At 41.6% G+C, this 21,957-nt stretch overlaps 2 protein-coding genes across 22 annotated transcripts in view; both read right to left on the minus strand.

The window, feature by feature from the left end:
* The window catches only part of HECTD4 (HECT domain E3 ubiquitin protein ligase 4), a 222,107-nt gene that overhangs the window by 136,138 nt on the left and 64,012 nt on the right, over positions 1-21,957 (minus strand). For all 21 annotated transcript variants that reach the window (XR_010147786.1, XR_010147785.1, XR_010147784.1 and 18 more), the window contains exons 3-7: positions 18,099-18,188; positions 16,658-16,788; positions 13,167-13,275; positions 12,359-12,497; positions 9,682-9,852 (exon numbers count right to left, since the gene is read on the minus strand). Coding sequence is in view for 18 of the 21 variants with exons in the window: in XM_016924278.4 (XP_016779767.1) it covers positions 9,682-9,852; positions 12,359-12,497; positions 13,167-13,275; positions 16,658-16,788; positions 18,099-18,188 (640 nt within the window). In the remaining 3 variants the exon portion in view is untranslated. The remainder of the gene's footprint in view (positions 1-9,681; positions 9,853-12,358; positions 12,498-13,166; positions 13,276-16,657; positions 16,789-18,098; positions 18,189-21,957) is intronic.
* On the minus strand, positions 4,234-6,221 carry LOC129136556 (large ribosomal subunit protein eL8). Its single transcript, XM_054663611.2, has one exon. The coding sequence runs from the start codon at positions 6,127-6,129 to the stop codon at positions 5,497-5,499; it is 633 nt and encodes a 210-aa protein (XP_054519586.1). The 5' UTR covers positions 6,130-6,221; the 3' UTR covers positions 4,234-5,496.

A 21,957-nucleotide genomic window follows, 5' to 3' on the forward strand; every position in this document is an offset into this window, starting at 1 on the left:
GTAGGTGGAGTGGATGTGGGTGCAGAGGATATAGGTGCAGAGGGTGTAGGTGCAGTGGATGTAGATGCAGATGGTGTAGGTGCAGAGGATGTAGGCACAGAAGGTGTAGGTGCAGTGGATATAGGTGCAGAGGGTGTAGGTGCAGTGGATGTAGGTGCATTGGACGTAGGTGCAAAGGGTGTAAGTACAGTGGATGTAGGTGCAGACGGTGTAGGTGCAGAGGAAGTAGGTGCATTGGATGTAGGTGCAAAGGGTGTGAGTACAGTGGATGTAGGTGCAGAGGGTGTAGGTGCAGCAAGTGGTAACTACAGAGGGTGTAGGTGCAGTGGATCTAGGTGCAGTGGTGTAGGTGCAGAGGGTATAGGTGCAGTGGATGTAGGTGCAGATGGTGTAGGTGCAGATGGTGTAGGTGCAGAGGGTGTAGGTGCAGTGGATGTAGGTGCAGAAGGTAGAGGTGCAGTGGATGTAGGTGCAGATGGTGTAGCTGCAGAGGGTGTAGGTGCAGAAGGTGGAGGTGCAGTGGATGTAGGTGCAGATGGTGTAGGTGCAGAGGGTGTAGGTGCAGTGGATCTAGGTGCAGATTGTGTAGGTGCAGAGGGTATAGGTGCAGTGGATGTAGGTGCAGATGGTGTAGGTGCAGAGGATGTAGGTGCAGAAGGTGTAGGTGCAGTGGATATAGGTGCAGATAGTGTAGGTGTGGATGGTGTAGGTGTACGGATGTAGGTGCAGAGGGTGTAGGTGCTGTGGATGTAGGTGCAGAGGGTGTAGGTACAGTGGATGTAGATGCAGAAGGTGTAGGTGCAGAGGGTGTAGGTGCAGTGAATGTAGGTGCAGAGGGTGTAGATGCAGTGGATGTAGGTGCAGAGGATGTAAGTGCAGCAAGTGGTAAGTGCAGAAGGTGTAGGTGCAGTGAATGTAGGTGCAGAGGGTGTAGGTGCAGTGGATGTAGGTGCAGAGGGTGTAAATGCAGCAAGTGGTAAGTGCAGAAGGTGTAAGTTCAGTGGATGTAGGTGCAGAGGATATAGGTGCAACAGGTTGTAGGTGCAGTGGATGGCAGTACAGAGGGTGTAGGTGCAGTGGGGACCCAATCATTCAGCACCTCTATAGAAGTAATGGGATGGGATACAGTTTGAAGATAGAGCAGACAGTATTTGCTGACTAGATATGGAATTTGGCAGGGGTAGGGGGAGAAGGCAGAGTCCAGAGTGACACCAAAGGTCTCTGGCCAGCACTGGAAAGACACAGATGCCATTATCTGAAATGGTAAAGATTTTGGAAGGAGCAAATCTGAGCTAACCTCAGGAGTTTAGCTGGGGGCATATTTAGCTTGAGGTGACCATCAGATTTCCAACTGGAGAAGTCTAATATTCTGTGCACATACAAGCAAACAGCCACATCAATATGCACCTAGAGTTTTGGTAACAGGTTTTGGCTGAGAAGAAAATTTGAGCATCATCAACATATACAGGTGTTTGAGGCCACAAAACAAGAGGAGATCAACTAAGAAGTTAAGACAGTTGACAGAAGCAGACAGAGCAGAGAGAAGAGGTCCTACAGATAAGACTCAGCAGGAACAACCAGCAAGTAGAAGTATGATGGGGTGTCCACAGCCAAAGTGATCAACCATGTCAAATAATAGTGGACCACTGAATTCAGCAATGTGGGAGCCACTGGTGAACTTCGGAAGAACTGTTTAGTGGCATGATGAGGATACATCAAGAGCGATGGGTTCAAGAGAAAATGGAAGGAGAGGAGGCAAAGACAATGAAAATAAATGCTGTCAAGAGTTTCACTATAATAGGGAGCCAAAAAAATAGAGTGCCTTGAGGTGGGCACAAATCAGGAGAGTTGGTTTTGTTTTTTCAAGATGGGATATACTCTAACGTATCTGTATGCTGTGGTGGACAATCAACTGAGAGAGGAAAAGTTGTTAACACAGAAGAAAGACAATTGCAGAAAAATTCTGTCCCCTAGCCCCTTTTATTACACAGCAGGTAGTGAATACACACAGTGTTCTGAGCTTAGCTTTCTGTACTAAACATGGAAATTAATCTACTTCATTCTAGGTAGATCTGCCTCGCACTTTTTTAATTTTTAAAAAATTATATTAATTTTTTTTTTTTTTGGTAGAGATAGGGTCTCACTGTGTTGCATGTTGCCCAGGCTGGTCTCAAAATTCCAGAGTCAAGCGAACCTCCTGCCTCAAGCCTCCCAAAGTGCTTGGATTGGCCAGGCATGGTGGGTTACTCCTGTAATCCCAGCACTTTGGGAGGTCAAGCCCGGTGGATCACCTGAGGTCAGGAGATCAAGACCAGCCTGGCCAACATGGTGAAACTCTGTCTCTACTAAAAATACAAAAATTAGCCAGTGTGGTGGCGGGCACCTGTAATCCCAGCTACTCAGGAGGCTGAGGCGGGAGAATCACTTGACCCTGGGAGGTATAGGTTGCAGTCAGCCGAGATCACACCACTGCACTCCAGCCTGGGTGACAGAGTGAGACTCCATCTCAAAAAAAAAAAAAAAACACAAAGTGCTGGGGTTACAGGCATGAGCTACCATGCCCAGCTGCCGTATATATTTCACAGTGTTCCATTCTGTGAAAGTACCATAGGCAGTAAGCCAGATATCTATGTTTAGCTTCCCAAGTTAGCGTTTAAGGAAAGTTGCTAAATTAGTGGCTGAGTGACACTTAAAAAGTTTTTCAATGATGAAAAATTTCAAACATATGCAAAAAAGAGAATAGTACAACGAGCCTCCATGTATCCATGATTCAGATTCAACTATTGCCACACCTGTTTAACCTAGCCTCCTATTTTTTCTTTTTTGCTCAACTATTTTAAGGTGAATCCCAGACATCACGCAATTCCATTTCTGAATATTCTGAATACTTCACTAAGCATCTTTAAAAATATGGACATTTTCTTATGTATTTCACCACCATACTTAAAAATTAGACTAAGTTCAGATGTGGGGACCTCACATCTGTAATCCCAACACTTTGGGAGACTGAGGCAGGAGGATCCAATGAGCCCAGAGTTCAAGACCAGCCTGGACAACATGGAGAAACCTCCCACCCCCGTCTCTACAAAAAATACCAAAATTAGCCAGGCATGGTGGCACGTGCCTGTAGTCCCAGCTACTTGGGAGGCTGAGGTGGGAGGTTCACTTGAGCCCAGGAGTCTGAGGCTGCAGTGAGCCGAGATCTAGCCACTGCACTCCAGGCTGGGTGACAGACAGACTCTGTCTCAAAAAACAAACAAACAAACAAACAAACAAAGTAAACTAAGACTAAGCCCCTTGGTTTCATCTAATATTCCTAATACTTTCATATTCAAATTATCTCCAAAAAGATTTTTTTAATTGGTTTGTTTTATTCAGACTCTGAATATTATTCAGAAGTTGTTCTTTTAATGTAGAGCAGGTTCCTTCCTCCTCAACTTTTTATTTCATGCCACAGGCAGGGACTGTTTTTTAATTGTTCTATTTCCTCCAAGGCAGGTATCAGCTTTTGATTACATAACTATACGTCTAAATATATCTTTATGTTGTCTTCACAGTTGATTGACACTTTGGTTGAATATGTACTTCTAGGTTGAAAATTTCTGGCAGGAGGCAGGGGACACTGAACTATTAAAAAGGAAGACCCAAGGCCAGGCACAGTGGCTCACGCCTACAAGTCCAGCACTTTGGGAGGCCAAGGGGGTGGATCACTTGAGGTCAGGAGTTTGAGACGAGGCTGGCCAACATGGTGAAACCCCGTCTCTGCTAAAAATACAAAAATTAGCTGGGCATGATGGCCTGTAGTCCCAGCTACTAGGGAAGCTGAAGCAGGAGAATCGCTTCAGCCTGGGAGGTGGAGGTTGCAGTGAGCGAGATCATGCCACTCCACTCCAGCCTGAGTGACAGAGGAAGATTCCATCTCAAAAAAAAAAAAAAAGAAAGAAAGAAAAAGAAAGAAACAAAAACAATTTCCCTCAGAATTCTGAAAGTACTGCTCCATTTTCACATCCAGGAATGCTATTGGATAGCCTGGTGCTTTTCGAATTGCTCAACATTTGTATATTATTTTTTTACATTTCTGGAAGATTTAGAATCCTCTTTTATCCTTGGTAATCTGAAATTTCATGATGGTGTGGGCATTTTGCATTAACTATGTCAGACACCTTTTAATCCAGATACCAACGTCCTTCAGTCTGAAGTCTTTCCTGTATTGTTTCTTTTTTCTTTCCAAGACAGGTTCTCACTCTGTCACTCACGCTGGAATGCAGTGGTGCAATCACAGCTCACTGCAGTCTTGACCTCCAGGGCTCAAGCAATCCTCCTGCCTCAGCCTCCCGAGTAGCTAAGACTACAGGAGTGTGCCATCATGCCTGCATAATCTAAAAAAAATTTTTGTAGAGGTGGCATCCCACTATATTGCTCAGGCTGGTCTTGAACTTCTTGGCCCTACTAGCATTATAGGCATGAACTACTGCACCCAGCCTGTATTACTTCTTTTTCTTTTTTTTTTTTTTTGAGATGGAGCCTTGCTGTGTCGCCCAGGCTAGAGTGCAGTGGCACAATCTCGGCTCACTGCAACCTCCGCCTCCCAGGTTCAAGGAATTCTCCTGCCTCAGCCTCCCGAGTAGCTGGGACTACAGGCGCCTGCCACCACGCCCGGCTAATTTTTTTTTTATTTTTAGTAGAGACGGGGTTTCACCATCTTGGCCAGGCTGGTCTCGAACTCCTGACCTTGTGATCCACCCACCTCGGCCTCCCAAAGTGCTGGGATTACAGGCATGAGCCACCGCGCCCGGTCGTACTTCTTTTTTTTGAGATGGAGTCTTGCCCTGTTGCCCAGGCTGGAATGCAATAGCGCGATCTCAGCTCCGCCTTGGTGGAGCCTACCAGGTTCAAATGATTCTCCTGCCTCAGCCTCCCTAGTAGCTGGGCTTTACAGGTGCCCACCACCATGCCCAGCTAATTTTTGTATTTTTAGTAGGGACAAGGTTTCACCACATTGGCCAGGCTGGTCTCGAACTCCTGACCTCATGATCTGCCCACCTCAGCCTCCCAAAGTGTTGGGATTACAGGTGTGAGCCACTGCACCCAGACCTCCGCCTGTATTATTTCTTGATCATGTCATCCTCTTTATTTTCTGTTCTCTTTTTGGAACTCCTATTAGCAAGATTTTAGATGGATGGCTCCACCACATCTTTTATCTTTTCTCTCATATTTACTGTTCTTTATCTACTTGTCCTTTCTGAAATATTTCTTAACTCTTTTACTAATTTTCAAATTTGGATAATCATAGTTTTAATTTTCTCTTTCCCTGATAATTCCTTTTTGAGGCATCCTGTCCTGTTTTATAATATGAATGCAATATCTTCACATATCTCACAGAGCAGTGGGTGCTTATGTGAAGTTTTACTCTATTTCTTCAGCTAGCTGTTTTTTTTAAGGAAAATTTGTATTATTTTCATTATTTTTATGTACAGAAAACTCAACAGTGTACATTTAACCCAGTTTAGTGGCAAGTTCTTTAGCCTTTGCCTTTTCGAGCTTGGCAATGCAAGCCACAGACTTGGGACCCAAGATATTGCCTCCCCAGTGACAGCAGATCTCATCGTATCTGTCATTGTCATTGGTCCTGATAGCTTCCACCAGCTTAGCCAAAGCGCCTTTGTCTTCCAAGTTCACCTGTGTGAAGGCGACAGTGGTGCAGGTCTTCCTGTGGACTAGACGGCCCAGTCTTGCCTTCCCCTTGATAATGCAGTAAGGGACTCCCATTTTACAACACAGGGCAGGCAAGAAGACAACCAGCTCGATGGAATCCACATCGTGTGCAATCACCACCAGCTGAGCTTTCTTGTTCTCCACCAAGGTGGTGATGGTGTTAACTCCTGCTCGAAGGGCAGGTGGTCTCTTAGTGGGGACGCCCCCTTTGCCAGCAGCTTTCTTCTCAGCCTGGGCCAACAGCCTCTGCTTCTTCTCTTGCTTTGTCTCTGGTCTGTATTTGTGGGCCAGCTTAAGCAGTTGAGTAACTGTTTGGCAGTTCAGAGCCTGGGTGAACTGGTTAATCGCAGGAGGCACTTTCAGCTGCTTATAGAGGATGGCTCTCTGCTGCTGCAACCTGACATAGCGGGTCATTTCACAAAGTAGGTGAGGTCTCTTTTGGGCTGGATGTCCTGTCCAATACCAAAATTCTTACGCCTTTTCTCAAACAGGGAATTCACCACTTTCTTGGCCTCCTGCTTCTTCACAACAGCAGGGGCCGGGGCCACCTTCTTCCCCTTGGCCTTCTTTCCTTTCAGCGTCTTGGGCAGTGGGAGGCCAGTTAGCTGTTTTTTAACTTTTTCTCATTTTTAATCTTCATATTAGAAGCTTCCTCACTTTTCTAATGATCCTTGGTAGTCTGCTCTTTTTGTTTAATTTTAAAACTTTTTATTAGGGAAAATTTTCAACACACACAAAAGAAAAAAGAATAGAACAATGAGCTTCCTATGTGCTGAACCCCTGGCTTCAATCATTAGCACTATTTTTTTAACCCATTTGCCTCCCCTCCACACACATACCTCTCCAAAGTTTGGAATTTTGTTTGTTTGGGTTTTTATTTTGTCTGCTCTTTTTTTAACAGTTCAGCACTAATCAGGAATTCTGTGGACAGGGTTGAGTCTTGCTTGCTGGAAGACATCACTTGTGGGTGATTCACCAGGGAGGCAAGTCTTTTTCCTAGATGACCCCAACATCAGTATGAGAGGTCTTTTTTCCAGGGTCATTCAGTTTCTTCAGAAAATAACTAAGTCTTGGGCCTGGACAGCCAGCATCTGAATGCAAATGTGTGAACAGGAAGGGGGCCTGCAGGCCCTTATGTAAACTCATGGTCTACCACCTTGTCTCACAATGGCTGTGTACCACATCTGATGTCCCAGTTGCTAACATGCTCTAAGGCTGGTGGGGTGAGTCATCTCTCTTCCTCTGGGTATTCCCCTAAACGTATACTTGGCTTTCTCCACACGGAAGTATGAGAAAGGATACTACACTCTCCATCTTATCTTCTAAAGTAGGGGGATAAGAGATACTGCCTAGAGTTCATAAAGAAGAAATAAAGGTTTAACTGTAAATTACAAAGATAACTAAAAGAAAAACTAAAACAAAGGAAATCAATATGCTAGGCGGAATCAGAAAAGAAAGAGGGAGGCCAGGTGTGGTGGCTCAGGCCTGTTACCCTAGCACTTTGGGAGGCCGAGGCATGCTGATCACTTGAGCTCAGGAGTTCGAAGCCAGCCCAAGCAACATGGTGAAACCCTGTCTCTACAAAAAAACACAAAAATTAGCTGGGTGTGGTCATGCACGCCTAAGTCCCAGCTACTTGGGAGGCTGAGGTGGGAGGATCACCTGAGCCCAGGAGGTTGAGGCCACAATGAGCCATGACTGTGCCACTGCATTCCAGCCTGGGTAACAGAGCAAGACCCTCTCTTTCTCTCTCAAAATAAAAAAATAAAAAATAAAAAAAAAAGGAAGGAAAAAAAGAAAAGAGGGAGAATTGAGACAAACTCTCATCTATCACAGCAAAAAAGAAAGAAAAATCAACTTTGTTTATATCTGGCGTTCATAAATCAAGAAACAGCAATATAAGCGTTTTACTTAGGGATATGAAGGTCATCACCAGAAGAATGTGATTGCCTGAAGAGCATGCTGGGATTGGAGGAGTGGGGCAAGGGTCTCCTGTTTTTCATTATGAGCCTGTATCCAAAAAGAAAAAAGTGTGTGGATTTTTTTGATACAATTTTTTCTTTTAATTAAAAAAAAGCATATCAGAGAATCAGGGAATTCTTCAATGTTCCCATTATTCTTAGGCTAAAGACCTAATTTTTTTTTTTTTTTTTTTTTTTTTTTGAGACAGGGTCTGTCTCTGTCACTCAGGCTGGAGCACACTGGTACAATCAGGGCTCACTGTCACCCCGATCAACCTTCTGGTCGACCTTCCAGGCTGAAGTGATCCTACTGCTCAGCCTCCTTAGTTGCTGGGACTACAGGCACATGCCACAACACCCAGCTAATTTTTGTATTTTTTTGCAGAGACGGGGTCTCGCTATGTTGCCCAGGCTAGTCTCTGACAGAGCAGGAGCACCGTCACCTCAGACAAACACTGCCACTTTAAGTTCCAGCTCCCTTTTTAAAACTCCTGGGCTCAAGAGATCCTCCCATCTCAGCCTTCCAAGCACTGGGATTACAGGCATGAGCCACTGTGCTCAGCCAAGACCTAAATGAAAATTCCTTAAACAGCTGGTAAGTCTCTTTAAAAACCAATTAAAAAAAAAAAAAAGCTTTTCTGACAATTATGAACACATGTTCAATCTGTAGCAGACCAATTCAAAGATTCACTCTGGCAGGGACATTTTATAAGATAATGGTTAGAGGACACTGTGAGATTCAATAGAAAAATAACCTGCACAGTTAAAGGTTATGAGACTCCTGATGGATAGTCTGCTGCTGGGTTGGATGACTGGCTTCCCAGAACATGTTTTAATCCTGTTAAAATTTATTAGAAAATTGCTTCGGTGTTTTTGTTTTTTTTTTTTTTTACAGGAATGCTAATTTCTTCCCAGAAGGAGACTGTAAATTACCTCATGAAAAAAGGTTTTGTCACAGACCTGGCTTGGGGCAATCTGTTCTTTTATAAGTCTCTACAAATCCTACCTAGAACGGCTCTGTCCAATAGAACATTCTTCATGATGGAAATGTTCTATATCTTTGCTGTTCAACGAAGAAGCCACTAGCCATATGGCTACTGAGCACTTGAACTGTGGCTAGTCAAGCTATGCAACTCCAGTTTTAATTTTATTAAATTTCAAGTGAAATTTAAATAGCAACGTATGGCTAGCAGCCACTGTGCAGGACGGTGTGGATCTAAAGCGCCGTGGCTCCCAGCTGCTTCTTGCCCCAAGCCCTCCTCCTCTCTCTGCATTCCAGCCACTCTGGCCCACTTTTTCTCCCTAAAACGTGCTGCCTCCTGCCACAGACACTTTGCACGTGTGGTATCCTCTTTCTGGAATGTTCTTCCCTCACCTACTCCCCAGCCTCTTCATCTGGTACATGACTACTTTTCCTTCACTAATTACGATTATCTCGTGCACTTATTTGCTCACTTGTTTATGGTTAATCTTTATGCCTCTCCACCATCATCAACCCACCCAACTCTGGAGCCTGAATACACATCACATCTGGGCAAGAACCCTGCCCACCCTGCCCATCTCTGTACTCCCACCACCTAGACAGAACACACTTGGCTCTCAGTGAGCATTTGGCTAATATCTAAAAGGTAAGTGACGTGTCACAATGTTGTTATCTCTCTCAGAGACTCCCAATTTCTATCTGTAGACCCATTCTTGCTACTGTAATGTTGCCCCACATTTCCAACAGACTGTGAGCATTTCTACTTAAATACCCTTCTGTCTACACATTAAATAATGTTATCTCCAGTCATCAGATTAACATTCAGAAAGCTTGGCTCTACTTATTGTCATACAACTCCAAACAAAGAAACCTTCAAAGACATCTAAGAGAAAAATCAATTTTAAGGAAACACTGAACACACTATACACGCTGCAAGGTTCTTAGGCCCTTTGCACACCAATATAAAAAGAAAGCAAACAGAAATGTTTCTGCAAAGACACAAGCGAGAAAGTTCAAACTTACCACAAGTTCAAAAATGTCCATGAAGACAGAATGTCCCTTCGGTGTTTTCTCATTCAGGCTGGCAGGAGACCAGATCCAATAGAAGTAAGTGCCATCTGAAGACAGGTGCACAGTGCTCATGGTGCTGCCAATGGGGAGGTGATTGGCTGGCATTGGCACAACCTGGCACACCTGGGCATGAAAGGGAGGAAATCTCCATTAGAGCCACATATAAATTCTGATTAATCCTATCAGCTCATCATTAATGCCATTATGTCCAAGATGAGAATTCACTAGGCTTTCTGGTCAAAATAAAATGGATATTTATCTCTAATAATAACATACACAAATTACATGGCAAAAATATAAAAGTTCATACAATGGGCAATAGAATAAATATGAACAGCCATGCAACAGATGAAAAGGTTCTTGGGATTAATTCAAATTACTTTTTAATAGGAAAAAGTATTTACTAAACACTTTGAATCTGTTATGCATATGTGTTGTATCTAACACTTATTAAAAACAAAGTTTTAGAGAAGCAACACTTTCTGAAATTTCTTTAGTAAATGAATTTATGATAATTTTATTTAAAGGACAAGAACTGTGTCTTATTCACCTCTATATCTCCAGTACCTAATGGAAAGCCTAACTCAAAGTTATTTAATGAATATGAAAAGAAGGAAAAAAGAGACAGCAAAAGAAAGCCAAGAGGAAAAGCTGAGAAGAGGGAGAAGGAGAAACAAAGTAAAAAAATATAAAGGCCCATGACAGATCCTAACTTAGCACATGAGGGCTTACTGAAATTCACCAAGTCCATCAGGAGGAAAAGACAAACACCAATTCTGTATATTAAACATGAAGGCATGTGTTTCTAATACTAAACATCCTTCTGTTTCAGCATAATGAATAAGCTTTGCATCATTTCACATTAAATGTGTAGCTACATACTAATTTTTACTGCCAAAGACAGGCACTTAAAATGACTGAACATTAGAACCACAAAAACCTGCTGGCTAGGTTTAAAAAAAAAATCCAGAAATAGAAGAGCTGAGAAACTCAAAATAAAAATAATTAGAGAAAGTCAGATGCCTTCAGAGAACAGTGAGAACAATGTTCAATTCCCCATTACTTTGGGAGGGGGCACTAGTTTTCCCAAGGCAATCTCTGACCCCTCAATTGATTTCACATGAACTTTTTTCCAGACCTGTTTTGTCTAGCTCAAAAGTAAAAACTCTTTTAGTTGATGTAACCATACTTTGAACCTACAGTGCCAGGAAGACTAGAAAGTTGACAGCTACTAATTGGCCTGTGCTATCCCCAAAGTGCTCCATTGCAATGCACATATCTAGTTTGTGACCTACAGCCCTGCTTTCTTGGACAGTGTCAAAGTTTCTGCAACAACACTGAGGAACCTGGCATTACTTCAAATGTAAATCATGTTTTGAGATTTAACATCTGTTTAACTACCAGTCTTATAACTTCTATTTCAAATGAGTATGAGACATTCTCATCTGTCTGCACTTGTGACAAGAAATTAGGTTAATTGGGCATCTATTTGTTAATTTGTTCATTTTATTCATCCAACAATTATTGAGCACCTACTATGTGCTCTGGAGATGACAGTGGTGAACAAGACTCAGTCCCTGTTCTCTAGGACAGGCAGTTGAGTGACAAACAAGAAGAAATGTAACATTACACTTAATTTCTAGATGTGACTACTCTTAGAGCACTCACTCCACAGACGCCAACTCTAATCATTTAATCCAACTTTGTTTGAAAGGCAGAAAGTTGCAGAGTAAAGAGTTCAAAGTACTGGGCAGAGAACCAAAGGTTCAAGTTCTGGTGCCGCTACTATTGGCTGTATGGCCTTAGGCAAGTTACTTAACTTCTCTGAGCTGTATTCTTACACTCAACAATAAACACTTACTGAATGCTTACTAGGTGCCTAGCCTCAGTTTCCTTATCTGTAAGATAAACCTACATAGTAATGCCTCACAGGTAGGAAGAGGAAGTGTATGTTAATTGCCTAGGCCAAGGCCTAGCACATAGGAGATGCTGAGGAATGGTAGTTACCATCATTGTTATTATTATCAGTCAAATGTCTGGCAGTGTGTTACGTTCTAAGGATACACAGATGAGTAGGACAGGGTCTATACCTAAAGGTGTGCATGGTCAGTGAAGTCAGACAGAAAAGCAGGTAACTGCAGCATAATACAGCAAGTGCCATGGCAGAGTGCTTACGAGAGCACTAAAGCCAAGCTCTCAATCCCTAGCACACAATGATTTTACTCTACACTCATTTCAAAGCTCCCTTTCCCACAGAGAGGCTGTTTAGAACAAATTGAATAAGGAAATGATGCCTTCCCAAAATAGATCTGGTTCAAAAAAAGCAAAAAAAAAAAAAAAAAAAAACCCAGCTAGTATTTATACCATCTTTGACTGTCTAGAATTTTTTCTTAATTATAAAAAAAAGTTTGTTGCAGGCTGCAGAAACTTAGAGAACACATTCACTCAGTTCATATGGGAAAAGTCTAAGACATTAAATAAAAAACAGAATGCCCAAACTATAACAATTAAAAGGATGCCACTCTGGGAGGAAAATATATCAACTGTATTATTATTACTTCTGATGATATAGGAACTTTCTTTATTGCCTCTAAAATATGTTTTAAAAATGCCTTGGTTTTCTGTTTACCTGAAGGGTGTTCTGGTCAATGACCTGGAAAAGGGAGTGAGGTTTATTATCGAAAGAGACAGGCCGGTGGAGAAGACTGCCGCTGCCAAAAGCCACCCATCCTGGTTCCAACTCCTCGTTCCGGCAGTACACAAAACCTCTGTGGAATGAAATGGAGCACAGGCTGAATCACCTGGCTATGTCAGAAACCCCACACAAGCTACAACAGACACAAACAACATTTTCGACCTAATTTTAAAAAATGAGTAAGTATGTAAAACATCTGAAGGAAAGTGAATGTATTACATTAACTTCAGGACTGCCAAACTATAGCAAATATTGACTTTCCACAATAACTTAGAGGGGAGAAAAATTTGGGGGAAAAGATCTAAATGTATACAAGGCTCTCAAACTGTAGTTTCTTTTGGCAGCAGTTTATAGATCTTATATCCCAACTGAAAATCACTTGCTAATCCAATGTCAAACCCAAGTTCAAAGAGACTTAAGTAGAAAAATGTCCACTTATTAACATGGAGAAGTCACTGATATTGTTACAAAAATACGGATCACGGAGGACTTTCTGGCTGGAAACAATGATCTTGGGGCTACCAAACTCTTCTGGGCCAAAACAAGGCTAAAATGCATTAACAGAACAAGATGGGGAAAGGTGGCAATAAGAGAAGATTGGAATTATTTGAATTAGTTCAGACTTGTTATTTAGTTACTCGTCTATGGGGAGCTGGAATCTACCCACAGTGTCTTCTTCAGAGATTTATGTAAGGAGGAAAATGTTCTAGCCTAATCATTCAGGAAGTTCCATGCAACTGACCTGAGAGTACCATGTAATCCAGATCCCAATTTGCTTACTCCTCTTCCAACTGAGTTAGTAGTATACAGGTAAAGACCATCTGCCGTGAGACAGCGTCCCAAGTCAGCATCTGAAATCGTTTTTTCACAGGTAAATTATATATATGTTTTTTCTATTGAAATTATAAACATGCTTTTTCTAATGAAAAAGCCATTAGGAGGTTGAGTGAAAGATTACTTCTCACTTCTAAAATAAGAGCTTCAATGTGACTTTCAGAGAAGATGGCTTAAGCCCCCAAATCAAACATCCAAAATGCATGTGGACCAGAGACCAAGATATGGTCAGACAGTTACCAGCAGGGGAATGTGGTTTAGCCCGCCAAATGTTTTTCTTTCTTTTTTTTTTTGAAAAGCTTGTACTTAGTCAAGTCATTCCTAATTCTAATTTGAAATGACTAATCATAATTCTAATTTGAAATGACTAAGAATACAGTACACTTTTATTAGTAATTGCATAGTAAGAGAGGCATGAGCTCTTATGAGCTCAGTAAGTGACCCTGAACCTCTTTGAACGTCAGTTTCTTCATCTGTAAGATGAGGATAATAGTATGTACCTCAAGGGTTACAGTGATGGCCAGATGAGATAATAGAGGTAAATACATCTATACTGCTCTCTGATGCAAAGCTAGTATTCCATAAATGGCAAATGAAATTGTGTTAATATACTAATGATATACATTAAACTAAAATCTGCCTCTGTAGATTTTCCATTCAGAGATCCTAATTTTAGTCTCTGGAGGGACAAAGCACAAAAGTTTCATATCTTTTCTATTTTAAAACAGCAATATGTTTCCCCTTAGCTCTGTCTTCCTCAATCTAAAACAGTATCTCTCTATATGATAGTAATTGGTTTAGTAACTCAAATTCCAAAGAATTTGCCTTAAAATAGAGCTTATGGATAAAACTTTCATTGTTTATTTTCATAATCATTCTGCTCACTATGTTTAAGTGGAGTCTTTCCACCTGAAGCATGCCATATTAGCTGGAGGAAATGCAATGTCACACCGTCAAATTAGTACTAAAAATGCTGTTAGCTTAAAAATTCAGTCTACTAATCTGAGACAACTGGGACCTGTACCTATTGGTTCCTCAATGAAAAAATTTGTTAAAGTGGGTAACCATTTTTAAAACATTAATTTCACATCTTAAACATTTTAATTTAAAACTTACAGATTACATTTATTCATCAATTTTTAGATTAAGGCCCAAGGCCTTCTGGGTATGGCTCTGTCGAGGCGCAGAAGTGAAAAGGACAAACAAACAAGATTGGCCAGGAATGGATACTTGTTGAAGCTGAGTGATGAGTACACAGGGCTTATTATAGTATTCTCTCAACTTCAGTCAAATGTGGAATGTTTCAATATTAAAAGTTACACTGTGGCCAGGCACAGTGGCTCATGCCTGTAATCCCAACACTTTGGGAGGCCGAAGCGGGCAGATCAGCTGAGGTCAGGAGTTCAAGACCAGCCTGGCCAACATGGCGAAACCCCATCTCTACTAAAAATACAAAAATTAGCCGGGCATGGTGGTGGGCACTTGTAATCCCAGCTACTAGGGAGGCTGAGGCAGGAGAATTGCTTGAACCTGGGAGGCAGAGGTTGCAGTGAGCCAAGATCGCGCCATTGCACTGTAGCCTAGGCGACAAGAGCGAAGCTCCGTCTCAAAAAAAAAAAAAGATTACATAAATTAGTCTAAAAACTATTATAAGAAAAACAGGCCAGGCGCCGTGGCTCGCACCTACAATCCTGGCACTTTGGGAGGCTGAGGTGGTGGGAGGATGCCTTGAGCTTAGGAGTTAAAGACCAGCTTGGGCAACAAAGCGAGATCCCCGTCTCTACATACATACATACATACATACATACATACATACATAAATAAATAAATAAAGTAATTATCCAGGCATGTTAGTGCATGCCTGTGGTCCCAGCTACTCAGGTGGCTACGGTGGAAGGACTGCTTGAGCCTGGGAGGTCGAGGCTGCAGTTGTGATTGCACCACTGCACTCCAACTTGGGCAACAGAGCGAGACCCCATCTCAAAAAAAAAAAAAAAAAAAAAAGAAAGAAAGAAAAAAAAGAAAAAGAAAAAAAGAGAGAGAGAAAAAAAGAAAACCATCTTCTCCCTAGATGCAAAACCAAAGGTTCAGGAAAATGAAAGCAAACAGATCAGCTTAATGCCATCCTCCTCAGTGAGAAACTACCCCAAGGGAGATACCAAATGGAGTTTTTTAAAAGGAGAGAATCAAGAAAGAAGTTTTAGTTCTATATTAAGAAGTAAGTTGGAGCCAATAATGTCTGAGAACTTCTTGGGTACTGCAGGCGTTCTCCCTCTCCTGTTGACTCTGGTTGAATTAGTGAAGGAAATAAATCACATTTAAAAGCCTTGCCGCTTCTTCTCCACACACTCTCATGCCTGTTTAGAAGAAATGGTAGACCACGGAAAGGTACAAGCCCTGGGCTGAGAGATGCGAGGGGGCCTGCCGCTTAGATTCTCCAACGTGCTGGTGGGGTTGCCCAGGAAGGCCGCCCCATGGAAAGTGGGAAATGAAAGGGAGGGAGGAACAGACTCTCTGTCCCACACCTGATGAACACCAGTTTCTTAGAGACTCACTTCGTGGAGTTTTTCTAAAACATTCAACTTCTTAATGGTAACTATTTCCTGGGTTTTTAAAAAATTCCTATTTCATCAGTTATGTAAGATTTAATGATAAAATCACAATAATAAGTACCAGTTACAATTAACAAACTGGTTTGGGAGCAAGCCTACCTCTTGGCAAGCCTGCAACTCCGCTGGTGGGAGCAGAGCTGACCAGCCCTGTGGGTTCAGTGGGCCACGGCAGGGCAGCAGCCTAGACATTTTACTGAGTGAATGGAGAGGTCTATCCCATCTGGCAAGTCAGTTAAGAGAGCTTCTGCCATTTTTGTTGAGATAATGTAAGAAACTGACATGTAATACTGTAAAGCTCTGTAAAAACATTTTAACCTAGCTTATTTGTTTAAAGTAGATGTTAACAATTCATGCTCCCTTGAACCTCTTCATTTTTTGCTTTTAGGACAGGAGGGCTCATTAACACACACACAATAAATTACTAAAGGAAATATTATCAAGCAGTAAGACCTGATATTCTATTAGCAGACAAAAAAATTCAACTTAAGGCTATCATACCCAAACTCAAATATCCAGCAGCCAATTTAAGTAATTCATGGCTCCTTGGCAAGAGTGTATGGATGATATCTTTTCCTTGTGATAATAAAACCTATCCATTTTCTTACCTCACCAGTATCAGCTTTTATACGTTTACTGATAAAGCAGACAATGAACATACTGAATAGAAATCTGGAGCTCTTAATTAAAAGGAACATACAGAGTTATAGCCATATCATTTGCTACAGTGATCTAAAACCTCTTTATTTACATCTTACTATTAATCACAGGACAAAAACTTTTACATTACCTTTATTTTCAGAACTGGAGCCAGTGTTGCTATCCGGCGCAGGCAACATGTCTTCATAACCCCATGATACTATGTGTTTGCCCCCAAGCAAACAGGAGGGAGATCCAGGCCCCCCTTCCAAAAGCAACAGCCTATATGGGGGAGAAAGAAAATCACAAAGACACTGAGACAATCCATTTCAGCAAGAAGTATACCTGCTACCCCAAAGAGTAGAAACCAAAATTTTAAAACTAAGATGTATAATATTTTATACAAATATTATTCAAAAAAGACATTTATAGTATTTTTATTTTTATTTATGTTTCTTTTTTTTTGAGACAGAGTCTCGCTCTGTCACCCAGGCTGGAGTGCAGTGGTGCGATCTCAGCTGACTGAAACCTCCGCCTCCTGGGTTCAAGCGATTCTCCTGCCTCAGCCTCCAGAGTAGATGGGACCACAGTCACCTGCCACAATGCCCGGCTAATTTTTTTTTTTTTTTTTTTTTTTGAGACAGAGTCTCGCTCTGTCACTCAGGCTGGAGTGCAGTGGCGTGATCTCGGTTCACTGCAAGCTCCACCTCCCAGGTTCATGCCATTCTCCTGCCTCGGCCTCCCAAACAGCTGGGACTACAGGGGCTCACCACCACGCCCGGCTAATTTTTTTGTATTTTTAGTAGAGATGGGGTTTTGCCATGTTGGCAGGCTGGTTTTGAACTCCTGACCTCAAGTGACCCTCCCGCCTTGGCCTCCCAAAGTGCTGTGATTACACGCATGAGCCATCACGCCCGGCTACAATATTTTTAAATTAAAAAATTACGAAGCTATGTTTATAAAAATTATATCTGTGTGTAAAATATACTATTTTATGTGTATTTTTGTGTGTGACAGAGAGACAGAGTGGGTTATGAATTAGGAAGCATATGTACCAAAATGTTAGGAGTAGTTATCTTTGGGTAATGAGATTATGAATGATTTTCACTTTCTTCATTATACCTTAATATATTATCATCTCAAAATTTGCATCAGAATTCATTATAAGCTATTGCATCTTTATTTTTTGAAACAGAGTCTCGCCCTGTCACCTAGGCTGGAGTGCAGTGGTGTGATCTCGACTTACTGTAACCTCTGCTTCCTAGCCTCAAGCAATCCTCCTGCTTCAGCCTCCCTAGTAGCTGGGACCACAGGCACGCACCACCACACTCATGAGTTATTATGCCCCACCAGCTATTGCATTTTTAAAGACATAGAACTAAAAAATAATGAAAAATAACATGCTCTAAAAACTTTCCAAAAAGGAAAGATAAAAAATAAAATTCTTACTTAAGAAGGTAAATATGAGTCTATACTTATTTTAAAATGAATCACTAATTGATAAGAGTTTAGCAATCTACTTAATAAAGGAAGCATTTGGCACAAATCTGCCTAGTTTGGAAGGAGGGTAAGGATACAAAGTGACAACTTACCTATATAGCACATCAGCTACAGGCAGGGACCCTAGATCCGTCTGTTTCTGTAATAGATGGACTGTATGGACGAAAGTTTTCAATGATCCCCTAAAAATAAAAGGAAGGAACAGTAAATCATCAAAATTTAAAATCAAATAATTTAGGTCATTAATGCTAATTTAATTAACCACATGGAAAAGTTCCAAAATGTGTCTCTCTGCTTCTGCTGGTCAGATGATGTGTTGTAAAAAAAATACTTGATTATTAACTATCACCATTGGCTCATACACAAAGATACAACGAAAACAACACCATGCCAATTATGAAGAAGTTCTCCTTGCATTTGGAAAAGTAAACAATTTTCCCCTGACATAAAAGTTCAAAACATAAGCCTCGAGCACAAAGAACTTGTGGCTATTATGCTTGGTTACTATATCACCAAGTCACCCTCTGGAGGATCATAAAGTCTAACAGTATTTCCAGGCTTGATTTTAAAATCTTTGCTAAGTTCATTCATTTGGAAAAACAGCTAACTAAACTCCATCACATTAAATATGACCAAAAAGAATATATTCAAATAAATAATGCTCTGTGCTGAGAGATGCTCCTTCTGTATCCCTCTGACTGCACATAGTTGTAATACTTGCAACAGGGCTCACCGCTACCTGAATTCCTTGTGGTTTCCAAGACTCAAGGCTCTGGGAAGTCTGTCATATGGTCAGCAAGATCTAAAAGAAGGTGCTTTTAAGATGCACAAGACTTACCTGGCCGCATCCCAAGTACAAATCACCACAAGAACACTTCCTGAACTAAATGATCGCCTGTATCTGACGGGCTGACTTCGACTTGCTGCCTTAGTCTCTTAGCCAAGGCTTTAATTGCTGGGTATCATATGCCTAAACGCCAATAGAAATGGAATACCTAACGCAGAACCAAGTAGGCCTAGAGTCTTCCTGTTAATTGCCCCTTTCGCTATCTCTAGTTTCAGAGAATAAAAACAAAAGAATAGCATTAATAGAAGGCAAGGAGGCAGCAGATAGAATATAAAAACAAGTTGGAATCGGGACACATGGGTTCTAAAACCTGGCTCTGCCACTCATCAGCTGCACAATCTCAGTCCTGTCACCTAACTCCTATGGATTTTTGCTTCTTCATCTGCCCAACAGGGACACTTTCCTGGGGAACAGTGAGGTTTAAAATAAAGAAACAAAACCTTTAACATTTAGAAAGTTTAGAACTATTAACCAACTCTAAGGAATTATTACCTGCCAGATTCAATCAGATTTGTTTTTTTAAAAGAGACAGGGTCTGGCTGGGTGCAGTGGCTCACACCTGTAATCCCAGCACTTTGGGAGGCTGAGGCAGGAGGATTGCTTGAACACAGGAGTTCAAGGTTGCAGTGAGCTATGATCACACCACTGCACTCCAGCCTAGGCAACGGAATGAGACCATGTCTTAAAAAAAAAAAAAAAAAAGAGAGAGACAGGGTCTCATTATGTTGCCTAGACTGGTCTCGAACTCCTGGCCTCAAGAGATGCTCCTGCTTTAGCCTCCCAAAGTGCTGAAATTATAGACGTGAGCCACCATACCCAGCCTTCAATCAGATTTTAAGAGTAAAATGTAAAATCCTTCCATGGCTCACAAGCCCCTATGTGATCTGGGCCCTGTCAACCTCATCTCCTGCCCCTCTCCTTCTACCATCACGTTCCAGAAACCCTGCCCACTGTGCTGTCCCCTCAGATACCCCAAGCACAAGAATAATGTCAGTTTTGTCACTCGCCACTCCATTTACGTGGAACTCTCTGCCACTGGCTGCTTCTCATCATCCAGTGCCCAGTTCAAGTGTCATCTCTTCAGTAAGGCCTTCCCTGGCATCTCCAGCTAATGCTGCTCTCCACCTCCACAGTCATTCTCTATCAAAATATCTCTCTGTCTTTTCCTACAGTGAATATTCCTCTCTACAATGATCTTTTACCTATATTTGTTGCTCACTGTCTGCCTCCCTCACTCCTATGTAAGCTCTGCAATTTTAGGCACGGTCTACCTGCTCTCCACTGTATCCCTACCACCAAGAGAATGCCTTCCGTGCAGTAAGTGAGCAATAAGGTTTTGCAGAATGACTCACCCTGAGTCCATTCAACCGTAAGCTCTGTGAGGTAAGAAACCTAGAATCACTATATCCCTAAGACCGGGCAAGATTCCTGTACATCAGAAATGTTCAATAAATGTTAGTTGGTTGAATGAATAATCTTCATAATAATTTTGGGGAAGGGTTACTTTGTCTTTGAGAGCATCAACCCAAAAATTCAATAATATGCCACTAATAACTTTAGTAAGATGATCTAACACTGAAAAGCACATGACTTCTGAAGTCCAGAACATGATATTGGCAATAAAATGTAGGAACCATGTTTAAAAAAAAAAAAAACCCAAGAAGAATAAATAAATAAATACATCCATTTCAACATTTCTGCTGAATGAAATTTAGAATGTCCAGCACAGGAAGTAAGTTCAATAACTATTTTTGGTATAGGCTGAATTTGGGTACACAATAAAAATGTGAGTTTTATGAACCAACAATTAATAACTTAAACTGTTTGAAACTAAAGAGTTGATAATTATTCCTAACATCCTAAATCTGTCTAAAGATAGTACTGTCTAAAAGCACATTTTCTCAAATGGAATTTGCACAGTGATAACAGATCTTGGACTTGAAATTGTCTCTGCATATGCAGAAAATAAATCAATCCAATATAAAGCCTTTACAAGGAAACTTATTTCAGTACCACACAATGACTCTAGAATTAAGCACATGTCAGGATTCACAAACCACAGTTTTAGGGGATCTAAAACTAGGCTATGACAGCTTGCTCAGAGCAAAGAAACTTACAATAAACACTGGTGCCATTTTGCCTTAAAAAAACCCTTGAGATTCAATCATTTGAAGGTCAACTTTGAAACTATACAGAGAAAAACAGGGCAAGAAGACTTATAACTAAGAACTTCATAATTATCCAAGAAGAATTCTCCCACAGATGTTTGGCTAAAAGAAAGAAGATCCCAACCAAGGAAAAAATTCTACGGAAGACAGACAGAATACTGACACTAATCTGTCAGGCTGTGGTCCTAACTGTTCTCTAGGCAGGCAATTAGTCTACTGGAAAACAAAGGTAGTGAAACTTCTTTCTCACAAACAGATGCCAGTGATCATACGGGTCAATGGGTAGAAGAATGTATAAAATTCCTAGAAAAGCAACTCCAGGCCAGGCAGGGTGGCTCATGCCTGTAATCCCAGCACTCTGGGAGGCCAAGGCCGGCAGATTGCTTCAGCTCAGGAGTTTGAGACCAGCCTGGGCAACAAGGGGAAACCCCGTCTCTACCAAAGATACAAAAAATTAGCCAGCCATGGTGGCAGGTGCCTGTAGTCCCAGCTACTCGGGAGGCTGAGGTGGGAGGATCACAGTGAGCTGAGATCATGTCACTGCACTTCAGCCTGGTCTTTGAGAGCAAGACCCCATCTCAAAAAAAAAAAAAAAAAAAAAAGAGAGGAATAGGCCAGGCACAGTGGCTCATGCCTGTATTCCAGTACTTTTGGAGGCTGAGGTGGGCAGATCACTTGAGGTCAGGAATTTGAGACCAGTCTGGCCAACATGGTGAAACCCCATCTCTACTAAAAATACAAAAAAATTAGTTGGGCACCTGTAATCCCAGCTACTTGGGAGGCTGAGGCAGGAGAATCACTTGAATCCGGGAGGTGGAAGTTGCGGTGAGCCAAGATCATGCCACTGCACTCCAGCCTGGGTGACAGAGTGAGACTCTGTCTCAAAAAAAAAAGAGAAAAGAAAAGAGAAAAGAGAGAAAAGCAAAAAGAAAAGCA

The sequence above is a fragment of the Pan troglodytes genome, chromosome 10 (genome assembly GCF_028858775.2).
Source record: "Pan troglodytes isolate AG18354 chromosome 10, NHGRI_mPanTro3-v2.0_pri, whole genome shotgun sequence".
NCBI classification, from domain to species: domain Eukaryota; kingdom Metazoa; phylum Chordata; class Mammalia; order Primates; family Hominidae; genus Pan; species Pan troglodytes.

Excerpts from the sequence above, each read along its gene's own strand:
- LOC129136556 (XM_054663611.2), bottom strand. The coding sequence starts at position 6,129 with ATGACCCGCTATGTCAGGTTGCAGCAGCAGAGAGCCATCCTCTATAAG.